Below are 20598 nucleotides of genomic sequence, written 5' to 3' on the forward strand. Positions count from 1 at the left end.
CTCACACTCACTAGGTAGGTGCTCTACTACTTGAGCCATTCCACCAGCCCAATAAATATGACTTTTTTATTTCTTTATTTTTTTGGTGGTACTGGGTTTTAAACTCAGGGCCTCACACTTGCTAGGCAGTACCCAGCATATTTGTCGAAATGGGGTTTCACTTTTTGTCTGGCTGGCCTAAAACCATGATCTTCCAGAGCTCTTCTTGAGTAACTGGGATGATAAGGCATGTGCCACCACAAGGCCAGTTCTTGGGCTTTTTCTGTTTTGTTTTTTTCATTTTGAGACAGTGTTACTATGTAGCTCATTCTGGCTTTGAACTCCTTATGTTCCTCACTTGGCCTCAAACTTTTGATCCTTCTGGCCTCAGCCTCCTGGGTGCTGAGATTACAGTTATGAGCCACCATGCCTTGTTTTAGTTTACTTAATAATAAAGCAGTTTGTTTCTTTTAGTGTTTTGTAAGTTTTGTTTGTATTGAAATGTTTAATAACACATAGAATATAAAGTAAGGAGTCTGCTTTGAATTTTTTTTTTTCTTTTTTCCCCAAAAGGCTAGCTAGATGGTAGGCTAGGGGAATAGCTCAGTGGTAGAGTGCTTGCTTAGCATGTGGGTAGGTCCTGGACTTGATTCTCAGCACCTCCCCCCCCCCCCTCAAAAAAGGCTAGGCAATTGTTTCTATACTTTATTATTAGTCTGTCATTTTTCTAATGATTGAAAATGCAACTTTTTTTTTTTTTTAAATGGGGTTTGAACTCAAGGCTTCGAGGTTGCAAAGCAGGTGCTCTGCTGCTTGAGCCATGCCTCCAGTTCATTTTGTTCTGGTTATTTTGGAGATAGGATCTCAAGAATTATCCACCCAGGCTAGCCTAAAATCACCATCCTCACAATCTCAGCCTCCCAAGTAGCTAGGATTACAGGCATGAGCCACTGGCACCTGGCACTTTTTTCTTATGCTAGTCTTCTATATATACTTCTGCCCATTTCTGTCTCTTCCATGAATATACTTACACTATATGAATACTATAATAGTACTAGATGCGGTTTTAATTCTAATTCGTGTTAGGAGTAAATCATCTAACTTGTCTACAAATTGTTTCAAATGAGCATGTTTTTAGGTTATTTGCATATGTTTTAAAACCTAAATGTTCGGAGCTAGGGGTATACCTTAGTGGTAAAGTGCTTGCCTAGCATGAGTAAGGCTGAGAATTAAATTCCTAGCTCTCCCCAAACAAAATAAAACAAAACAAAAAACCTAAGTGTTTGGAGAAAAATGTGGGACAAACCAAAAATTCTCTTTTTATGAGATAAGCCATTTTAACGAGATTTGATTATGAGGCTCTTACCCTGCATATGGAGTATCAGTGAGAGCTATTAAAATAAGACTTTTTAAAAATACACATTCATATTTTTGGGAAGTGTAATTTTTTCTTGTTTATCACCATTCCAAAAACAGCTCTGGGCACTGGGGATGTAGCTCGTGGTAGATTGCTTGCCTTGCGTGTGCAATCCCTGGGTTAAATTCCTAGCATTGCAAAAAAAAAAAAAAACAAGCCAAACCAAAACAAACAAAACATGTAAAAACACAATTGTGAATGAAATGACCTCTTACAACATTTTCTCCATCATATCTTCACAACATAAGAGTGTACCTAAGATGGGCGTGATGGTGCAATGCCTGTAATTGCAGCACCTGAGAGAATAAGGCAGCAGGATCATGAGTTCAGGGTCAAGACCTTGTCTCAATGCCCCCCAAAAAGTACATGTTTTGCCAATGTAGGGTAATATTTTTAAAATTTTACCAATTTGTTAGGTGATAAATGTTAATATTTTCCTTTTCTTCTCTTTAGCTATAGGTAAGATTGAACATTTTTTCATACAGTTAATAGTCATAAATATTTTCTAAATTTTCTGTCTATAACCATGTCTGGTTTTTCTGTCATATTGTTTGTCTTAGGTCTGAACTCATATAAAAATTTCATGTACATGTCACAGCTTCTAAACAGGGTTTGTACTTAGAAAGTACAAACTCTTGTACAAGAGTTATGTGAATGTGAACAAATAAAAACCTATGTAATAGAGATTGCTGAACTATAGGACCTTTAATAAATTACTGTTACTTAGTTTAAAAAAAAAAGATCAGGAAGTTCTCATCTCTTGAGTTCTAAGCACAACAGAAAATTGTAGCTGTAAGCCATTTGAAAGATTGGTTGTTGAACTGTTTTTCTTTAAGAGTTATTTGAATAAGTGGATTAGTAAACAATTCAGAACAAAGCACATTTTATTCATTGTGCTTTATTAAGTATGGAATGACGATTAATTTTTAAAACCAAAACCTTTTTCAATATTTTGATGTAATCAAAAAATTTATCTGAAAAAGATCAGTAATACAAACAATAACCTAGTACCTATAATTTTTTTTTCAGTCTGTTAGACTGACTGTTTCTTGGTAAAGAAGTTCCCGTAAGTGGAGCTAATTCTCTTGTAGTAGTCATCATATCCCAGGAGGTAACCCATCGAAACATGTACAGTGACATAAGAAAGATACACAAATATGTACTTTCCCCCTCTATTTATCTGAGCTAACTTTAAAGGTTGTTTAAAAAATAAGTCTGCCTTTTAATCAGGCCAAATCTGACAATTCAATACAGCAAACATTGGATCAATTAAATAATTTTTATTCTCTGCACAGAATAATGGCTAGAGAAAAGTGTTTTAAAAATCCAGTTAGTGTTTTTCTTAATTCTGCAATTTATGGTAACTATGCTTGACTACATTTTTAGTTCTTGTCATAGCATGTGCATGTGTGTTACCTATATATAGACCAGATAATTTCTTTATTTTTATGTTAATTTCTTATTTGAAATTAAAACTAATAGAAATCTGCCAACTTTTAAAAAATTAAACTGTTGAGTAAATATAGTTCTTTTTCTACTAGATGGTAAACTTTTTGTAAAATTTAATCTAAGTTCTGTACACATAGTAGGCTCTTGGAAAATGTTGGTTGAATTAAGTTAAAACTGCAAAAAATTTTTAGGTTTTGTAATTAATGTATCTGTAATTTTTGCATTTTTAGGACAGTTCATTGCTTGCCTTTGCCAAGTTTATAAATTGAATTTTTTTTGTTTAAAAAGTAAAAGGTCTTACAGAGAATAATTTCTGTCTTCCAAATTTAAAATTATAATTTGGGGTTCTAATAAAAGTTGCCATTAATGAATATTCTCTCAAGTTTATAGTAAAACTATAAACTGGTCCTCAGACAAAGTGTGCTGATTTTGGAATTCATCAACTAACCACTATATTGTATGGTTTGGTCACATTCAATCTTAATTGTTTTTTGTTGTTGTTTTATGTTGTCTCTCTAGCCAGTTACCTGTCTTTGTTTTTGCAATATATGACTCCTTTGTAATATGTCTTTGGTGGGGGGTAGGGGGGTGGGGATGGTGGTACTGGGAGCCACTCCACCAGCCCTGTTTTGTGTTGGGTATTTTTGAGATAGGGACTCTGAACTATTTGCCCAGACTGGCTTCGAACCTCAGTCCTGCGCTCTTGTCTCCTGAGTAGCTACGATTACAGGCGTGAGCCACTGGCACCCAGCCTCCAGTATAAGTCTTTTTACAAGTTATTTTTCCTTTGGTACTGAGGCTAGGGTATACTGTGGTTACAACTGAAATGTTATTGCAATAGCTTTACAAAGCAATATACATTCCTTGAAAATAATGCTGCATGTAAAAAGCCAGTCCCAAAAGGATGTATATATATGGGGTTGGAAATGTGGTTCATGTGATAGGGTGCTGGCCTAGGTCCTGAGTTCTTACCCCAGGACCACGAAAAAAAAAAAAAAAAGTGTGTGTGTATACATACAAACGCACTGCATGATTCTACTGATTTAACGTACCTGAAAAATAATTAGAGAGAGAACAAAAAATTAACAGAAAAAAAATTAAAGAGAGAGATAGAGATTAGTAGTTGCCAGGGTTCTCACATGGGGGAAGAGGAACGATGTGCTGCCCTACAAAAGGGTAGCACAAAGGAGTGATGATGATACAATTAAATATCTTAATTGTTAAATGAAGCTACAGATGGTATAAAATAGGATAGGGGGAGCTGGGTGTGGTAGTATGGTGGTGTGCACCTTTTATTCCAGCACTTGGGGCTGGGTGCAGGTTGAATCACAAGTTTGAGGCCAGCTGGGGCTGCATAGCAAGACCCTGCCTCCCCCGCCCCTAAAAAAAAAAAAAAAAAAAAAAGGCCTAGTGCAGGTGGTTCACACCTACAATCCTAGTTGCTTGGAAGGCTGAGATCATGACGATCAGAGCTTGAGGCCAGCCTAAGCAAATAGTTTGTGAGACCCTCCTCTCCAAAATAACAAATAGCAAAATGGACTGGAGGTGTGACTCAGGTGCTAGAGTGCCTGCTTTGCAAGCATGAAGCACTGAGTTCAAACCTCAGTCCCACCAAAAGAAAAAAAAAGACTATTTAGGTCTATTGCTCATTTTTAAATTGGATTATATGGGGGTTTTGTGCTATTGAGTAGAGTTCCTTATGTATTCTGTTCTTTGTTTTGGTGGTACTGGGGTTTGAATGCAGGGCCTTACACTTGCCAGATAGGTGCTCTATCGCTTGAACCACTCTGCCAACTGTATTCTGCATATTAACTCCTTGCCAGATGTATAGTGCATGTTATGTTCTCCTATTCTGCTTTTCAGTGTGACACAATTCCATTTGTCCATTTTTGTTTTGCTCCCTGTGCTTTGGGGATCATAGTCTAGAAAAAAAACTGTGTTTTCTTCTAGTAGTTGCACAGATTCAGGTCTTACATCTAAGTCTTCAATCCTTTTAAGTTGATTTTTTATTAATATGATGCGAGAGGGGGATCTAGCTTCATTGTTTTGCCATGTGGATATCCACTTTTCCCAGCCTCATTTATTGAAGAGATTGTCCTTTCTCTAGTGTGTGTTCTTAGCATGTTTGTTGAAGATCAGTTGGCTATAGATGTGTTCCATTAGCCTATGTGTCTTTTCATGCTGGTACATGTAGTTTCACTTTATAGTGTGTTTTGAGATCATATAACATAATGTTATAATGTCTCCTGCTTTATTCTTTTTGCTGAAGATCGTTTTGGCTATTGGAGTTGTGTAGGGTTTGTGTGTTTATATAGGTGTGGTTCCATATAAATTTTAGGATTGTTCTTTATAGTCCTGTGAAGAATGTCATTGGTATATTGATAAAGATTGCTTTTGAATCTATATAGATACTTTTGGTAGTATGGACGTTGTTTTTTTGTTGGTGGGACTGGAGTTTGAACTCAGGTCTTCATGCTTGCAAAAGCAGGCACGCTGCCAGTCCATTTTTCTCCTGTTTTGGAGATGAGGTCTCACAAACTATTTGCCTGGGCTGGCCTTGAACTTCTTGGTCTCAACATCCCAAGTAGCTACATTTACATGTGTGACCCACTGGCACGTGATTGGTAGTATGGACATTTTAATAATACCAATTCTTCCAATGTATAAGAATAGGATGTCTTTCCACTTTTGTGGCCTTTTCATTTTCTTTTATCAGCGTTTCATAGCTTTCATTGTAGAGGTTGCTTACCTCTTTGATTAAATTCATTCCTAACTTTTTGTTTGTAGTTATTGTAAATGGAATTGATTACTATATTTCTTTCTCAGATAATTGATTATTGATGTATAGAAACACTACTCATTTTTATTATAAGATCATAGCATATGCAAACAGTGACAATTTGACTTTTTTTTTTTTCTCCCAATTTTGATGCCCTTTGTTTTTTGTCTGCGTGCTCTGGCTCGGTCTTCCTGGTAGTTTTGCTTTTAATTTCTTTAGGAATTTCCATACTGTTTTTCACAGTGGCTGTTAAAATCTACATTCCTGCCGCCAGTGTACAAAGGATCCCTTTTCTCTTGGCCAACATTTGCTGTTTTCTGGCTTTTTGATAGTAGCCATCCTGATGGGCAGCAAGTGATATAAGTGAATTTTTTGTTGTTGCTGTTTCATAAGTGATTTTTATTTGCAAATTTTCTGATGAATAAACATTTTTCCTTAAGTATATTTTAACTATTTCTTTTCATAGTCTTAACTTTTGTCCACATGATTGCTACTTCCTTTTGCATTCTTTTAAATTTCTTTTCTTTAACTTTACCACTCCTTTTGGTTTTTGAGACAGGAACTCGCATATCAGGCTGGCCTCAAATTTGCAATCCTTCTGCTTCCAGCCTCCAAAGTGCTAGGGTTCACACCTGGCTACATTTCCATTTTTTGTTTTGTTTTGATGGTACTGGGGCTTGTATTCAGGACCTCACACCTGCTAGGCAGGCACTCTACCACTTGAGCCGTGCCATCCCTTTTTGTATTGGGTATTTTTGAGATAGGATCTTATAGACTTTGCCTGGGGTGGCCTCGAACCCCATTTCTCCTGATCTCTGCCTCTTGAGTAGCTAGAATTACAGGCATGAGCCACCAGCACCTGGCAATTTCTGTTCTTTTTGATCTGGGTCTAATGTCATATCTCTCTTGGGAAGGTTTTCATTTTCTCTTCTTTCTTTTTCTGAGACAGGGATGTGCTTTGTAGCCCAGGCTATCCTTAAACTTTCTATGTAGCCCCAGCTGGCCTCACAGTCTTCCTGCTTTAGACTCCTGAGTGCTGTGATTACAGGCATGTACCACAACACAACTTGGAAAGACTTTCTTGATTTCTCATACATCAATCATCTTCTCTGCTGGGGGCTCCCACATTCCTTTGTTTATCCCTTTATTATGTTGCTTATCACATTTATATTATTGTTTCTTTATTTGTCTTCCCTTTCATACCATTTATCTCTCAAGGACAGGGTGTTTTTGATATTGACCCTTAGGAACTAGAATAATGCCTTCCTGGTTTGAAAGATTTTTTTAGTACTTTTTTTTTTTTTTTTTGCAGTACTGGGGTTTGAACTCAGGGCCTACACTTTGAGCCACTCCACCAGCCTGTTTTCTGTGAAGGGTTTTTTGAGGTAAGGTATCGGAAACTGTACCCAGGCTGGCTTCAAACCATGATCCTTCTGATCTGTGCCTCCTGAGTATCTAGGATTACAGGTGTGAGCTACTGGTGCCCGGCAGTGCATATTTTTTAAAATGATTATAGCCACAGATAATTCTTGCTGCCTGTAAGCCGTATGCATAAAGAGCTTGATGAGAGGTTGATAAGCAGTGCCAAATAGTAAAATGTGCTTTTTGTTGCTGGGATTCATGCCATTGTAGTGTTAAAAGGTACCTAAAATATTGTCTAGTCTTTCCCATATAACACACATGCTCACATACATACACTTACATGTGCATACAAAGCAAATTGAAATCCATAGAGGTTGAATGACTTAATGATGAAGTTAGGACTAAAAACCCATGTCTCCTCATTTTTTGTTGTGTTATTTTCTCTTATACTTCACAGTCTATTTTGATGAATTACAATAGAAATTCATTTTGTTATCTAAAGTTTAGGGGAAAGTTCTTGTTATTATCTTCCTGCTTTTAACTGTAAAAGGAAATTTAAATTGGTTTAAACAATGCCAAATTTTTCTGCTTTACAGACCTCCGTGAGCGAAAGCCTTCAGAGGGAAGCTGCTAAGAAACAGGCCATGAAACAGGTAAGCAGGTAAGAGGGATCAGGAAAGCAAGTGGCAGTTAGTGAAGTAAATATTTTGGCTTGTTTTTGGATGTCAGAGAGAGAGAGAGAGAGAATGTGTGTGTGTTTGTGTGTGTATAATTTTATCCTGGCTCTTGTTTTCTAAAAATGTGTAAAAATGTTTCAATTTATATAAATTACAAAATTTCCTTTATAAATTTTAAAGGAAAAACAGTGAAGAACTAGCTCTTTATTTCTGGCCGTGGATTAAATCAGTTCTGCTTTCAGATGACTTAGTAGTTTGACTACTGACTTTGTCTGATTTGGCTTATTGTTATTTGTTTTTTATTAAATTCAGTTCTTGAGCTTTCTTGTCAAAAAAAAAATCTGTTCATCAAAATGATTTCACAATCTTACAATTATTTAGAATTAATTTATCAAGAAAGGAGAGATCAGTAATTTTTAATAGTCCTACTTAAGGAAAACCTTAAGGTTTTCCTACTAAGGAAAAACCTTAGTTTTTCCAAGCAGTTTTTACATACATATATTATCTTTTAAATTCTCACAAGCCTGCCCATGGTCCTAATTAAGAAATGACAGATAAATTGCCCCTATCATGACACAAGGAATCCTAGAACTAGATCTAAATGTTTACTGATTTTCACTTCTATAGTAGTAAGTATATCCTAGACTTCATTGGTGCTGAACATAATGAAGTGAAACAATGTAATATCTTACATTTTCTCTCTTATAGTTGGCTTGGATATTAGGGAGTGCTGCTATAACTGACTGCTGCTGCTTATTTTTCCACCTATGCTACCTCTTTTTTCTTATTCTCCACTTGGTTGAGTCACATCATATCTTCTACTGTAATCCCAAACTGTTAGCAAAAAGAATGCTAATCAAACTAACATTCTTTGTTTTCATAGTACTGGGGTTTGAACTCAGGGCCTCATCCTTGCTAGGTATGCACCCTACCATTTGAGCCACTCCCCCAGCCCTTTTTTTGTGTTCGGTGTTTTTGAGATGGGGTCTCTCAAACTATTTTGCCCAGGCTGGCCTTGAACCTATATATTCCTAATCTCTGCCTCCTGAGTCACTAGGATTTACAGGTGTGAGCTACTAGCACCTAGCCAAACTAACATTCTAGCATTTACTAAATCCTAAAGAAAATACTTTTAGGAATTGGATGCTTTTTCTTTTTCCTTTTAATTGCACCTTAAGTGCACAGAACTGATGGCAGCATTATTGTCTTGCTACCCATTTCATTGGAAAAAACTTTCAGTATGCCACAATTAAATAAATATTTGCCATAGGTTTTTGGTAGATATTAATTGTTAAACCAAAGTTTTTTTCTAGTCTAAATTTGAAGTTTTGCTTGTTGCTATTTCTTGTAAGATCATGAGTGCACAATATTAAAAAGGATGATAATGACTGTTGGATTCATACTAAAAATGGTAAAGTTTTGACAGTACCAAGGATTGTTGAGTCTTACATTATTCTGTTCAAAATCTTTTCTAATTTCCATTATTTGTTTGATTTTTTTTTTTTTTTTTAACTGCTAGGGATCAAAACCCAGGGTCAAGCCACAAAACATACGGATGGCTTTTGTTACTGTGTCACTGATTTCTAGCATGATTGTTTTGCATTCCAGGACCTTGCACTGTTGTATTATGCCATGTCTTTGAGATGTGTTGATTTATTTATGGTCCAGTATATGGTCAGTTTTTACAGTATTCCCTCTGTGCTTGAAAAATGTTGCATATGAGTCCATTAGGCCAGTTAACTGATTTTTTTCTGTGCCTTTACTGGAAGTCATATGCTAAAGTCTCCCACTATGTTCGTGGATTTATCTATTTTCCCTTAGATAACACTTCAGTTTTTGCTTATGTATTTTGAGACATAAGTTAACAAGATAACTACTCAAATTTACCCCTTGGCATCTCTCCTGTCACAAATACAAAGGCTGTCATCAGTTTAAAACAGTCTTCAGCCTCTCTTTTCTTCTGGGATTTTTTTTTTTTTTTATGGCCGTAATTATTATTTCTTAGATACCATATTTCCCTCTTTTGATTCTCCCAGCTGGTTTGGGGAGGGAAGGAGCAGCAGTGTCATTTCTATTTAGATAGGAAAAATCATTGGTTTTGTAATGTTGAGAAGTGAAGGAAAAAATTTCTTAGTGCTTTTAACAATAATTCAGAAAAAAGGTTTTTCAGTTAGTGTGTGTATTATTCCATAGACTAAGTATAATGTACAGAAACCTGAGACTACCAGGTGGGTTATTTTGAATAATTATATCACCCTATCACTTTAAAATGATCCCTGTTGTGTTCTACATTGCATTAGGGATTGTAGTTCAACAAAAAGTCAAACTATGTAGACTCTGTGCCTCAAAAAATGTATAAGCTGGAAGAGACTAAGATTTGTGAAACAATAAGAAAATAATATTTAACTAAGAGTTAAATATTGCAGAATAGAATGTTCCATTAGCATTCAAAAGAAAGAGATCATTGTGGGTTATAGCCTTCAGAGATGGCCTTGTTTAAGATGTAGGGGATGAACTGTCCCTGAATATCTTGATGAAACTTTGATGTCCTGAAAAAGGAGAAAGGACATTTAAGATAGAAGGAACATGATGAAGGCAGAATACTGTACATGACTGATACTGCAAAAAATAATTCTAAAATATTTATTTTAATACTAGGTTGGGAACTTTTTTTAATGTTAGAAACTTTTAATAAAGTATTTCCTATGATTATACATTTGAAAATTAAACATTTTATTTGGAAAGTTGAGTTATTTAAGGTGATATGAGTATCTACTGTACAATACGGGTATTTCAAAACCAGAGTACTATGTTTCTCAGTCATACCTTGTACCTTTTTGCCTTTTGATGTAGATAGATAATTTGAAATGAATGCACAATGATGTAGTTAATGTTTATTGAATACTTATTCCCTGTTAGTCTCTGTTTTAGGTATTTTAAGTTTATAGTTACCACAACTTGGAAGGTAGAAAATTAAGACAAGATTAAACAAACTTGCCCAAAGTTAAGTCACTATAAAGCGAGAATTCAAACCCTAGTACACTGGCTGCTGAATTTACATTCATATTTTCTATCCAAAATGTGATTGATGCTATTTTTATGAACTAGTTCCAATTTACGAACCTTTCTCCAAAAAAAAAAAACCAGACTTTTGGTGGTATCTGTTGATCTATTGGCTGGCTCATATTTTTGAAACATGTACACTTTTTTTTTTTTTTTAAGACCAAACTGGAAATTCAGAAGGCTCTTGCAGAAGACTCCACTGTGTATGAGTATGACAGTATATATGATGAAATGCAGAAAAAAAAGGAGGAAAATAATCCTAAATTGCTTTTAGGAAAAGATCGAAAGGTTGGTAGCAAAAATACAAACTTTCTTTGCTGTTGATGTGCATTTTGCATCTGATTCGTTATTTTAAGATGAGAATAATCTGAATAAAAGCTTTTAGGTATTAAGTTGTTAAAAGCCTCTAGTTCCAGATTATAGATTTGATTATGGATTTGATTTTTAGAGTCCCAGAAACTCTACAATGTATAGTATCCTAACTAGAGCCAATAAATTATCTACAGTTCTGTAAATTTGTTTTTGCTTTGAAATCTTTGCAAATAATGTTTTGAAAAGTTTTACATAGGTACTCTTAAATCCTAAAGGCTGAGGGCATGACTCAAGTGGTACAAATTGAAATTATAATACTAATAATTTTTTTTACTGTTTTAAAATTATTTTTTTCCCTTAGCCCAAGTATATTCATAACTTATTAAAAGCAGTTGAGATCAGAAAAAAGGAACAGGAAAAAAGAATGGAAAAGAAAATACAGAGAGAACGAGAAATGGAAAAAGGAGAATTTGATGATAAAGAGGCATTTGTGACATCTGCTTATAAAAAAAAACTGCAAGAGAGAGCTGAAGAGGAAGAAAGAGAAAAGAGAGCTGCTGCGCTAGAAGGTAATGGGGGAGAGGGAAAGGAAAAGGGAATCAGCAGCAGAATCTCTACCTGTTTGCTGTGTCACTGAACTTTTGAGTTACAATGTTGTAATCATAATTTATGTATATGAATTCAAGATACATGATACGTTATATAGTAATATAAAACAGACGTTAACTAAAAATACAGTTGAACTCTTCTTCAGTAACTATTATTTCTGTTGAACTTTTCACTTATTTCTTATTTTATTATTTAAAACTATGGTTATTACAAGTTATTGCCTTAGAACATGATTCCAAATGTGAAACCATTTCTTTTTTTGGTGGAATTGGGGTTTGAATTCAAGGCTTTGAGCTTGCAAAATAGGCACTCTACTGCTTGAGCAATGTCTCCAGTCCATTTTGCTCTGCTTATTTTGGAGATGGGGTCTTGCATCTGTTTGCCGAAGCTGGCCTTGAATCTTGATCCTCCAGACCTCAGCCTCCCAAGCAACTAGGATTATAGGCATCAGCCACTAGTGCTCGGCTAAAACCATTTCTTACAAGGTATAACACTATTAAATTTGTCAGAAACCATATAAATATAGATTTAAACCCTAATTATATTTTCTAGGATAAGAAAACCTAGCTATCACTCAAACAGCATCAGTTGAGCAGTTTGAAAAAGAATAAACTTACTTGAAGAAAGAATAAAGATGTGTGCAGGGGCTAGAGAATATCGTAATGCTTTCTACTCTTGGTCGTTCGTCAGGATCTAAGGAGAATATATGCTTATAAATAAATTGGCAAGTGGTCTTCAACTTCAAGTAGAAGAAAATCGAATCTATAAGATTCTGCCTAAGCATATACTATGTGTTCATCTAGAACACTAGATAGCAGATCCTTTTTGTAAAGGATCAAGATAGTAAATATTTTAGACTTTTTTGGGGGGACATGGTGGGTGGGACTGGGGTTTGAATTCAGGGCTTTGTGTTTTATTTTAGGCTTTTATACATCTGATCTGTATTGCAAGTACTCAACTTTACCTTTGAGTAAAAAGCTGCCATAGATAATACATAAACAAATAAGCAAGCAGCAGACCAGCCTTATAGGCTATAGTTTGTCAATCCTTAATGTAGAGAATAGTTTACATAGGTCTTTGTATGATACGTATTCTATACATGCAAAGCAAAACTGCACGTGCCTTGTTGAATGCTATTGTCTTTTCACCTTTGTTTTCCCTCTTAGCACGTTTGGATGTAACCAAGCAGAAAGATCTCAGTGGATTTTATAGACACCTTTTAAATCAAGCAGTTGGTGAAGAAGAAGTACCTAAATGCAGCTTTCGTGAAGCCAGGTGAGAAATAGAAAATGCAATATTTAGAAGAAAGATACTGTATCTGTGGTTGTAGAATTTGTGGGGTCATATTAACCTCTGAAAGATAAAGGTTAGTTACAGCATTGTATGTGGTATTGTTAGCCAACATGACCTAATTAAACGAATGGCTAGGAAATTGCCATTTCTTTTTCCTTTTTTGGGGGGCGGGGGGACTGGGGTTTGAACTCAGGGCATTATGCTTCAGAGCAGGCACACTGCTCTACCACTTACTTGAGCCCCCCCCCCCACCTCTCATCCATTTTGCTCTGATTATTCTGGACATGGGGTTTTGTGAACTGTTTTCCTGGGCTGATCTTGAACCTTGATCCTCCCGATTCAGTCTCCCAAGTAGATTTCAGGTGTGAGCCACTGGTGCCTGACTGTGCTCTTTTTTAAACTAAAAGTATAGGTATCCCTCATTGCCTTGGTACCTAGCAAACATGAGGCTCTGAGTTCAAACCCCAGTGCCGCCAAAAAAAAAAAAGAAAAGAAAACTAAGAATGTGTATCGGGGGCCTGCCTCAAGTGTTTAGAGGGCTTGCCTAGCAAGTACAAGGCTCAAAAAAAAAAAAAAAAATTTTGAGAAATTTTTAAATACTGAGAGATCTTACAAATTCTCTATGTGTGACCAGATATATATAATGAAAGTGGCTTATTTTTAATATAGAACCCAGCTCAATAAAATATCAGATTCACATGACACTGTCCTCTCCAGTGTATAGTCACATGAACTTAAATAAAATCTAAAATTTTAGTCATGGTGGTCACCTTTCAAGTACTTAGCTCCCAGATTTGGTTGGTTAACTGCCATACTGAGCAGCTCAGATATCGACATTACCATTTTTGTAGACATTTCTATGAAACATTGCTAGTCCACAAAGCAAAGAATTCAAGGATTTTTGAATTGTAAGGTATTATAGGAATAGTACGATGGTTACATCACTGACAGTAAAAAGGAAAAATTGGGTCTGGGGATGTAGCTCAGTGGTAGAGTACTTGCCAAGCATGTTCAAAGCCTGAGTTTGATTATTAGCACTTGCAGTAGAGGAGAAGGAGAAGGAGAATTTATCCTAAAAACTATTTTTTGTTTGTTTTTAGTGAGACTCGTTTTGAACCTAGGGCTTTGTTCTGTATCTCTGGTCCATTTTTGCTCTGGATATTTGTAGATGGGGGAGTCTCAGAAACTATTTTGAACCAAAATCCTCCTACTCTCAGCCTCCCAAATAGCTAGGATTACAGGTGTGAGCCACTGGCACCCAGCTCTAAAAACTGTTTTTTAAAATAAGCATTCTGCTGGGCATAGTGGCTCACAGCTGTAATCCTGGCTACTTGGGTAGCTAAAATCAGGAGGATCATGGTTTAAGGCCAGCCTGGGCGAGACTCAAGCATGGTGGCACACAACTGTCATCCCAAGCTACATGGGAGTTGGAGATCTCGAGTATTTCAGTTCCAGGCTAACCCAGCACTAAAAGTTTGCAACCCCATCTCAATGAAGAAGCTGGGTATGGTGGCGTATGTGAAGGTGGGAAGAATAAAAAAGAGGGGCATTGGTCTAGACTGGTCTGGGAAGAAAGCAAGACCCTAACTCCAAAATACCAGAGCAAAATGTCTGGAGGTGTGACTCAAGTGGTAGAGCTAGCAAGTATAAAGCCCTGAGTTCAAATCCCAGCCAACAAAAAAAAGGAAAGAAACTCTCTGATTAGATCTGAATCTATGTTGCTTGGGAAAGGGGAGGAGATAGGAGAATAGAATTAATGGTGAGGGGTTGGGGGCATGACTCAAGTGGTAGAGTGCCTACCTAGAAAGATCAAGGTCCTGAGTTCAAACCCCATTACCACCAAAAACTTTTAAGAAAGAAAAAAAAATTAATGAGGTTTATGCTCCATCCCTCTCCCTGATTGCTAGGTTTTGATTACAAAATTGATGAGAAATATGTGTCTATGAAAGTATTTGAAGATTTAGCTTTTAAAAAGAAATCATAATACGATTATTAGCTTCATTTGGGATAGTTTTGAAGCCACTCGTGAAATTCCATTAATGTCAGTTACATAGTTGAAGTTCTCAGAGTCTCATAATGGAACTTCTAACTATTAATGGGTTCTTTTATTACTCAAGATCGTTCTGCCAGCAGCTCCAAGATAACCAAATCTGTTGCACTGTTGGTGTGAGTAGTAAATAATTAGTAAGAATGAATGTAAAATGTCAGTAAGTTAACCACACGTATTAATTGGAAAAATGAGGGTAATAAAGTAATTTTAGTGCTGTTGATTCTAACATCCAGACAGATTCACCTGTTTTCATTTTGTTGTGATGGTTGCCAAGGCACTATATCAGAATGCTGATGCTTTTCTAATCATGGAAAAGTTTAATTAGTAATGTTTAGACTGTTTAGACTTAGACTTGCTACTGTATTGCTCTGATAAAAAATTATCCTCATGTATTTTTAAAACCTTTTAATTTTTTAAAGAAAAAAATGAGAAATTAACAAAATTACAACTTGAACTTCATGTTGTGAAAATAGAACTTAGATTTAGAACATGTCTTAGTTTTTGCAATTGTTCTTTGTCTAGGTCTAGCAAAAAATGATCTTGTACTGACACCTTCCTGAAGGTTCTAGTAGTCTAATACATAAGGGCTGTTTTCTCTATTTCACTTCTACAGATATTAAAAATACTTGAATTATTTGAGAATAGTAATGTATAAGGTAAATAGACTACAGCACTTTTTTGAATTTGGATGATCAGTTGTATTGAGTAAGTTATGTCAGGTAAAGTATTGGGGAAAATTATATGAACACTTCATTTGCTTTTCACAATAAATAACGTGGCATTTTGTGTTTATATAATGTTTTTACAGGTCTGGAATAAAAGAAGAAAAGTCAAGGGGTTATTCTGATGAAGTAAATTCAGAAAACAGAATACCACAGCAGAACTGCATTCTCCAAGCTGGTGTGAAAGAGGAGGAAAACCCAGATGCTGACAGTGATTTTGATAGTAAGAGCAGCGAGGACGATGAAATGGGAGAAAATAAAGTGAACTGCAGGAGGGAAAAAGTCACAGAGATCTCCAAGAATTATTCCAAGCATCATAGGAATCAAACTCATTCACGCTCCTCTAGTGAAGAAAGAGGGCATGGTGCCAAACACCACACCAAAAGTTCCAAGTCAAGAAGACATAAGGAAAAGGAAGATAGGCACCAAGACAGGCAATCAAGAGACCAAGAGAATTATTATACTGACCGTGACCACCGAAAAGAAAAGGATTCTCATAGGCACAGAGAGGCCAGTCATAGAGATTCCTACTGGAAGAGGCATGAACAAGAAGAAGAAAAAAGGAGAAGAGGAGACCAGAGAGAAAGAAATGACCAAGAATGGAAAAGGGAGAGATATTCCTCAAGAGAACAAGAAAGAGATAGACAACGAAATGATCATGACAGATACAGTGAGAAAGGAGAAAAGGAAGAGAAAAGCAAAGAAAAGGAAGAGCATATGAGAGAAAGGAAGGAAAGATATGAAAATAATGATAAATACAGAGATAGGGAAAAACAAGAAGTAACTGTCCAATCTTCAGAAAGAAATCGAGACAGAAAGGAAAGCAGTCCAATTTCTAGGGCAAAAGATGAGTTTCTTGACCAAGAAAGACCCACCAAAATGAGAAACATGGAAGAGGACAAAAAAAGAACCCAAGAAAAACCCTCGAGTTCTGAGACATCACTGGGAACAAAACACAGGCTCCCAGAGGAGAGGCAAGAGAAGGGCAGAGAAGAAGAGAGAGAACCCAAGGCAGTGAGCAAGTTTGCAAAGCGGAACAGTGAGGAAACCCTAATGTCAGCTAGAGACAGATACTTGGCCAGGCAAATGGCACGGATTAATGCAAAGACTTACATCGAGAAAGAAGATGGTTAATGGCTATCCCAGTCTCTGGAAGCACAGAACATTGTCAGGCCTGGAACTTGCTTTTTGAAAGCTATATGAAATGTGTTAACAGTGATTGGGAGTGTATTTCTAAATATATTTTCAAAATTCATGTTTTTATTTAGGTTTCAATAAGAAGTCATTCCGTTCATCTTGAATGTTTGGCTAGATTTATAATATAAATATAATATTTCCTTGTTAATACCACATTCTTGGTTATACTCAAGAATCCTAAGTGTGTGTTAAATTCTGGCAGGTACCTAGTGAGGAAAATTGGCTCCATTACAACCATTAAAAAATAAACAACCCTCCCAGTAATGTTGCTTTTGAGTGTTTGGATTCATTTTGAGATGGGGTCTCACTCTTGCCCAAGCTGGTCCAAACTCCTGGACTTAAGTAGCCCTCCCCTCTAAGCCTCCTGAGTGGTAGAACTATAGGTCTGGCTTATAATGTTGGTCTTATTATGGGAGCTGTTTTATTTTTATAAATATTGTATTTCAAGTGAAAATATGTGAATTTGAAATGTAAAGATAATTGTTCTACTTGATGTTCTGAAATTTATATTAAACTGTAAAATGTAGATCATGCATCTTGTCTGAATAACTTTTTAGCTGACAAAATCTTAAGTCAAAATAAAAATAGTGATACACTTATACATTTAATTTATACTTTTTATTTTTAAAAGTAATTTTGAAGCTAGGGGTAATTTTGAAGACTCAGTGGTAGAGTATTTGCCTAGCATGTGCAAGGCTCTGAGGTCAATCCCTAACACCAAAAAAAAAAGGAATTTCACTAATTTATGACACAATTTCTCTTTGTTGGTTCATTTGTAATTCTTGGAAAGTTGGTAAATTGGCTATGTAGATAAATCTGTTAGCTAAAAATGGAACGATGGAGACATTTAGCCTGAATGAAATTAGATAAAGATCCAGGTGGCTTATTTCTGAATTTGTTTTATTGTTTGTATTCTAGAAAAGATAATGCAGCTTCTTACAAATTCCACTTGTATGCAAATAAAATTGGAACTTCTATACTAAGTCTTTGAAACTTAAATTTGGATGTAGAGGGTTTTTTTTTGGCGGTACTGGGGTTTTGAACTCGGCCTCACACTTGCTAGGCAGGCGCTCTACCACTTGAGCCACTCCACCATCCCTATACCTTTGGAAATTATACACTTTAAGTTTATTCATGGGTAAAGGATAAATGCTAGGAGAAAATCTCTTAATACGTCTTCCTATAAGGATAAAGATAAATGTAGTTTAGTAAGAATGGTAGCCTTTAGATGAAAGAAATTATATTTTGAGTCAGATTTTATATAAATCATTTTCCAGAAAGAAAAAGTAACAAAGGTCTCTTGTCTAACATATTAAATATCAGTTAACATCCTAATGCTATAGAGGAGATCAGTGACGAACCCTAAAATGCACTGACTTACACAGAGGGGAAAGCAGCGTAAAGTACGGAAAGCAGTATAAAGTACAGAAAGCAAAATAAGTTAGGGTAAGACCATGGAAGACTCAGAGTGATCTAAAATCTCCAACTTTGGTAGACAATATGGTTCCTTTGTTAGGATTGCATTGTAACTAAAGCCATGCATTTGGAAAATTAATTTGATTGTGGTATGCAAGATAGTCTAGTGAGGGGGAGATTGTGTCAAAGAAATCTGATAAGAAACCATCAATTTCTTTCTCCCAGAAGTTCAGTTTAAAGCAGCTTGGATACTTTGATAGGAAAAGCTGTAGATTCTTTTATTAATCTATTTAGTTTGATGACGTAGATCAGTGAGAAACTGTAAATTAAGAATTTTGAGTATGCCAGGTGAGGGTGGCTTATGCCTGTAATTCTAGCTATTTGGGAGACAGATCAGGAGGATCAAGGTTCAAGACTAGTCTGGGCAAATAGTTCGCAAGACTAAAGTAATCAGAACAAAATGGACTGGAGATGTGGCTCAAGAGGCCTTCCAAGCATGAAACCCTAAGTTCAAACCCCATTCCCACGGCAGGGAAAAATTGGACAAGCACAAACCCTTGAGTTCAAACTCCAGTATCACAAAAAAGGAAAGAAAAAAATGTTCTTCCCTCAGATACACAGATGTCTTTGTCTTTCTGGTATTCATTCCCCCATTTTCGGGGAGGGGTCTGATTTACTCTCGGAAAAGTACCCTTTCACTACTCTTAATCCAGAGGTTCAAGTGAGGCAGAATACCCCCCAGGAAGAGTGTGACTCAAGCTAGGTGGATCCTGTAGCTATTAGAGCTTACTGAAAGATGTTTTTCACTATCGTTGCTGACTTTGAAGATGAGGTGAGTCTGGAGTTGGCATGGGGAGAGTGCCTGGCAGCCACATAAAAGCAGAAACAAGGGATGGAAAGAAGGACCATGACCTGATTGCTTTTCAAGTCTCTATGGTGTAGCTTTTTTTAGGATATTTAAACCAGTACTTTTCCTTTTTCTCTTAGGTTGGTTGGTTTGAAGTAGATTTCTACCACTACAAAAACAAAACAGCCTGGATTTTTTCTGTTGTTTCTTTTTATTTTTGAGATGTCTCACTAGTAAGGCTGCCCTGGAACTCACTATGTAGCCCAGGTTGGCCTCAAACTTGTGATCATCCTGCGTCTGCCTTCCAAGAGCTGAGATTAAAGGTGTGTACCACTTTTAATCTCTGCTAAAAAAGGCTCTGTTTGAAACAGCTCCATGCAAAAATTATCAAACACTTTTCCCCTCCTGTTTTATTTTTAAGTGGGTTTCATTATGACATTTTCATACATGCATACAATGTACTTTAATCATGTCCCCTTCCCACTGCTCCCTCATTCACATAGTCCCATTTACACATTCATGTAAAAACAGGGAATGCTTTACAAATTTGCGTTCTGTCACCCTTGCACGGGGACCATCCAGGCTAGTCTGTCATGTACTGCTGAAGCGAGAATTCAGGAACTTTGCTTTTGGAGACAGGGTCTCACTATGTAACCCATGCTGGCCTAGAATCCGTTGTCCTGCCTGAGTCTCCTGAGTGTTCAGAGCACTCTTAATAGACTTTTTTGGGTATGAAAGTGTTTCATAATGACTTCGATACATGTGTATGATATGCTAATATTTACTCCCCATTACCCTCTCGTTACCCCCCCTTTCCCTTTCCACTGGTCCTCCTCCTCATATAGTTCCCCTTCTCATCGATTCTGCATGGGAGAGTAAACATGATATTTATCTCTCTGAGTCTGGCTTACTTCACGCAACATGATGCTGTCCAGTTCCATCCATTGTCCTGCAGTTGACATAATTTCGTTCTTTGTGACTGAATAAAATTCCATTGTGTGTATATATCACACTTTATCAACTCATCTGTTGATGGGGACCTAGGCTAATTCCATAACTGTTGTGTATAGTAATAGACAGGGATGTGCAGGTATCTCTACTGTATGCCACCTTAGATTCTTTTGGGTAAGTACCCAATAGTGGTATAACAGAATCATATGGTGGTTATATATATACATATTTTTTTGAGGAACCTGTGTACTGATTTCCATATAGCTGGACAAATTTAATAATCCCTTGAACAAATATATAAGGTTTCCTTTTTCCCTGCATCCTTGGCAGCATTTGTTTTCTCCATGATAACTATTTTCACCCTACTGAAATGGAATCTCAAATGTAGTTTTGTGTTGGTAGGTTTTTTGGGGGAATTTTTTTGTTTTTTAGGGGGACGAGTTTGAATTTTGGACTCTGCTTGTAAAGCAGGTAC

The 20598-nt window shown here is 36.3% G+C and overlaps 1 protein-coding gene across 4 annotated transcripts in view; it reads left to right on the forward strand.

The window, feature by feature from the left end:
- Window positions 1–17435, forward strand: part of Nsrp1 (nuclear speckle splicing regulatory protein 1) — a 45355-nt gene extending 27920 nt beyond the window's left edge. For 3 of the 4 annotated variants that reach the window (XM_020178827.2, XM_074046536.1, XM_020178828.2), the window contains 5 exons: window positions 7583–7639; window positions 10886–11014; window positions 11400–11607; window positions 12814–12922; window positions 15799–17435. In XM_020178827.2, coding sequence (XP_020034416.1) covers window positions 7583–7639; window positions 10886–11014; window positions 11400–11607; window positions 12814–12922; window positions 15799–16846 — 1551 coding nt within the window. In that variant the 3' untranslated portion in view covers window positions 16847–17435. Of the gene's footprint in view, window positions 1–6988; window positions 7010–7582; window positions 7640–10885; window positions 11015–11399; window positions 11608–12813; window positions 12923–15798 lie in introns of those variants that run through there. The other variant, XM_020178830.2, reaches the window with a different exon arrangement.
- The last annotated feature ends 3163 nt before the right edge of the window (window positions 17436–20598 follow it).

Source organism: Castor canadensis, chromosome 11, assembly GCF_047511655.1.
Source record: "Castor canadensis chromosome 11, mCasCan1.hap1v2, whole genome shotgun sequence".
NCBI lineage: Eukaryota > Metazoa > Chordata > Mammalia > Rodentia > Castoridae > Castor > Castor canadensis.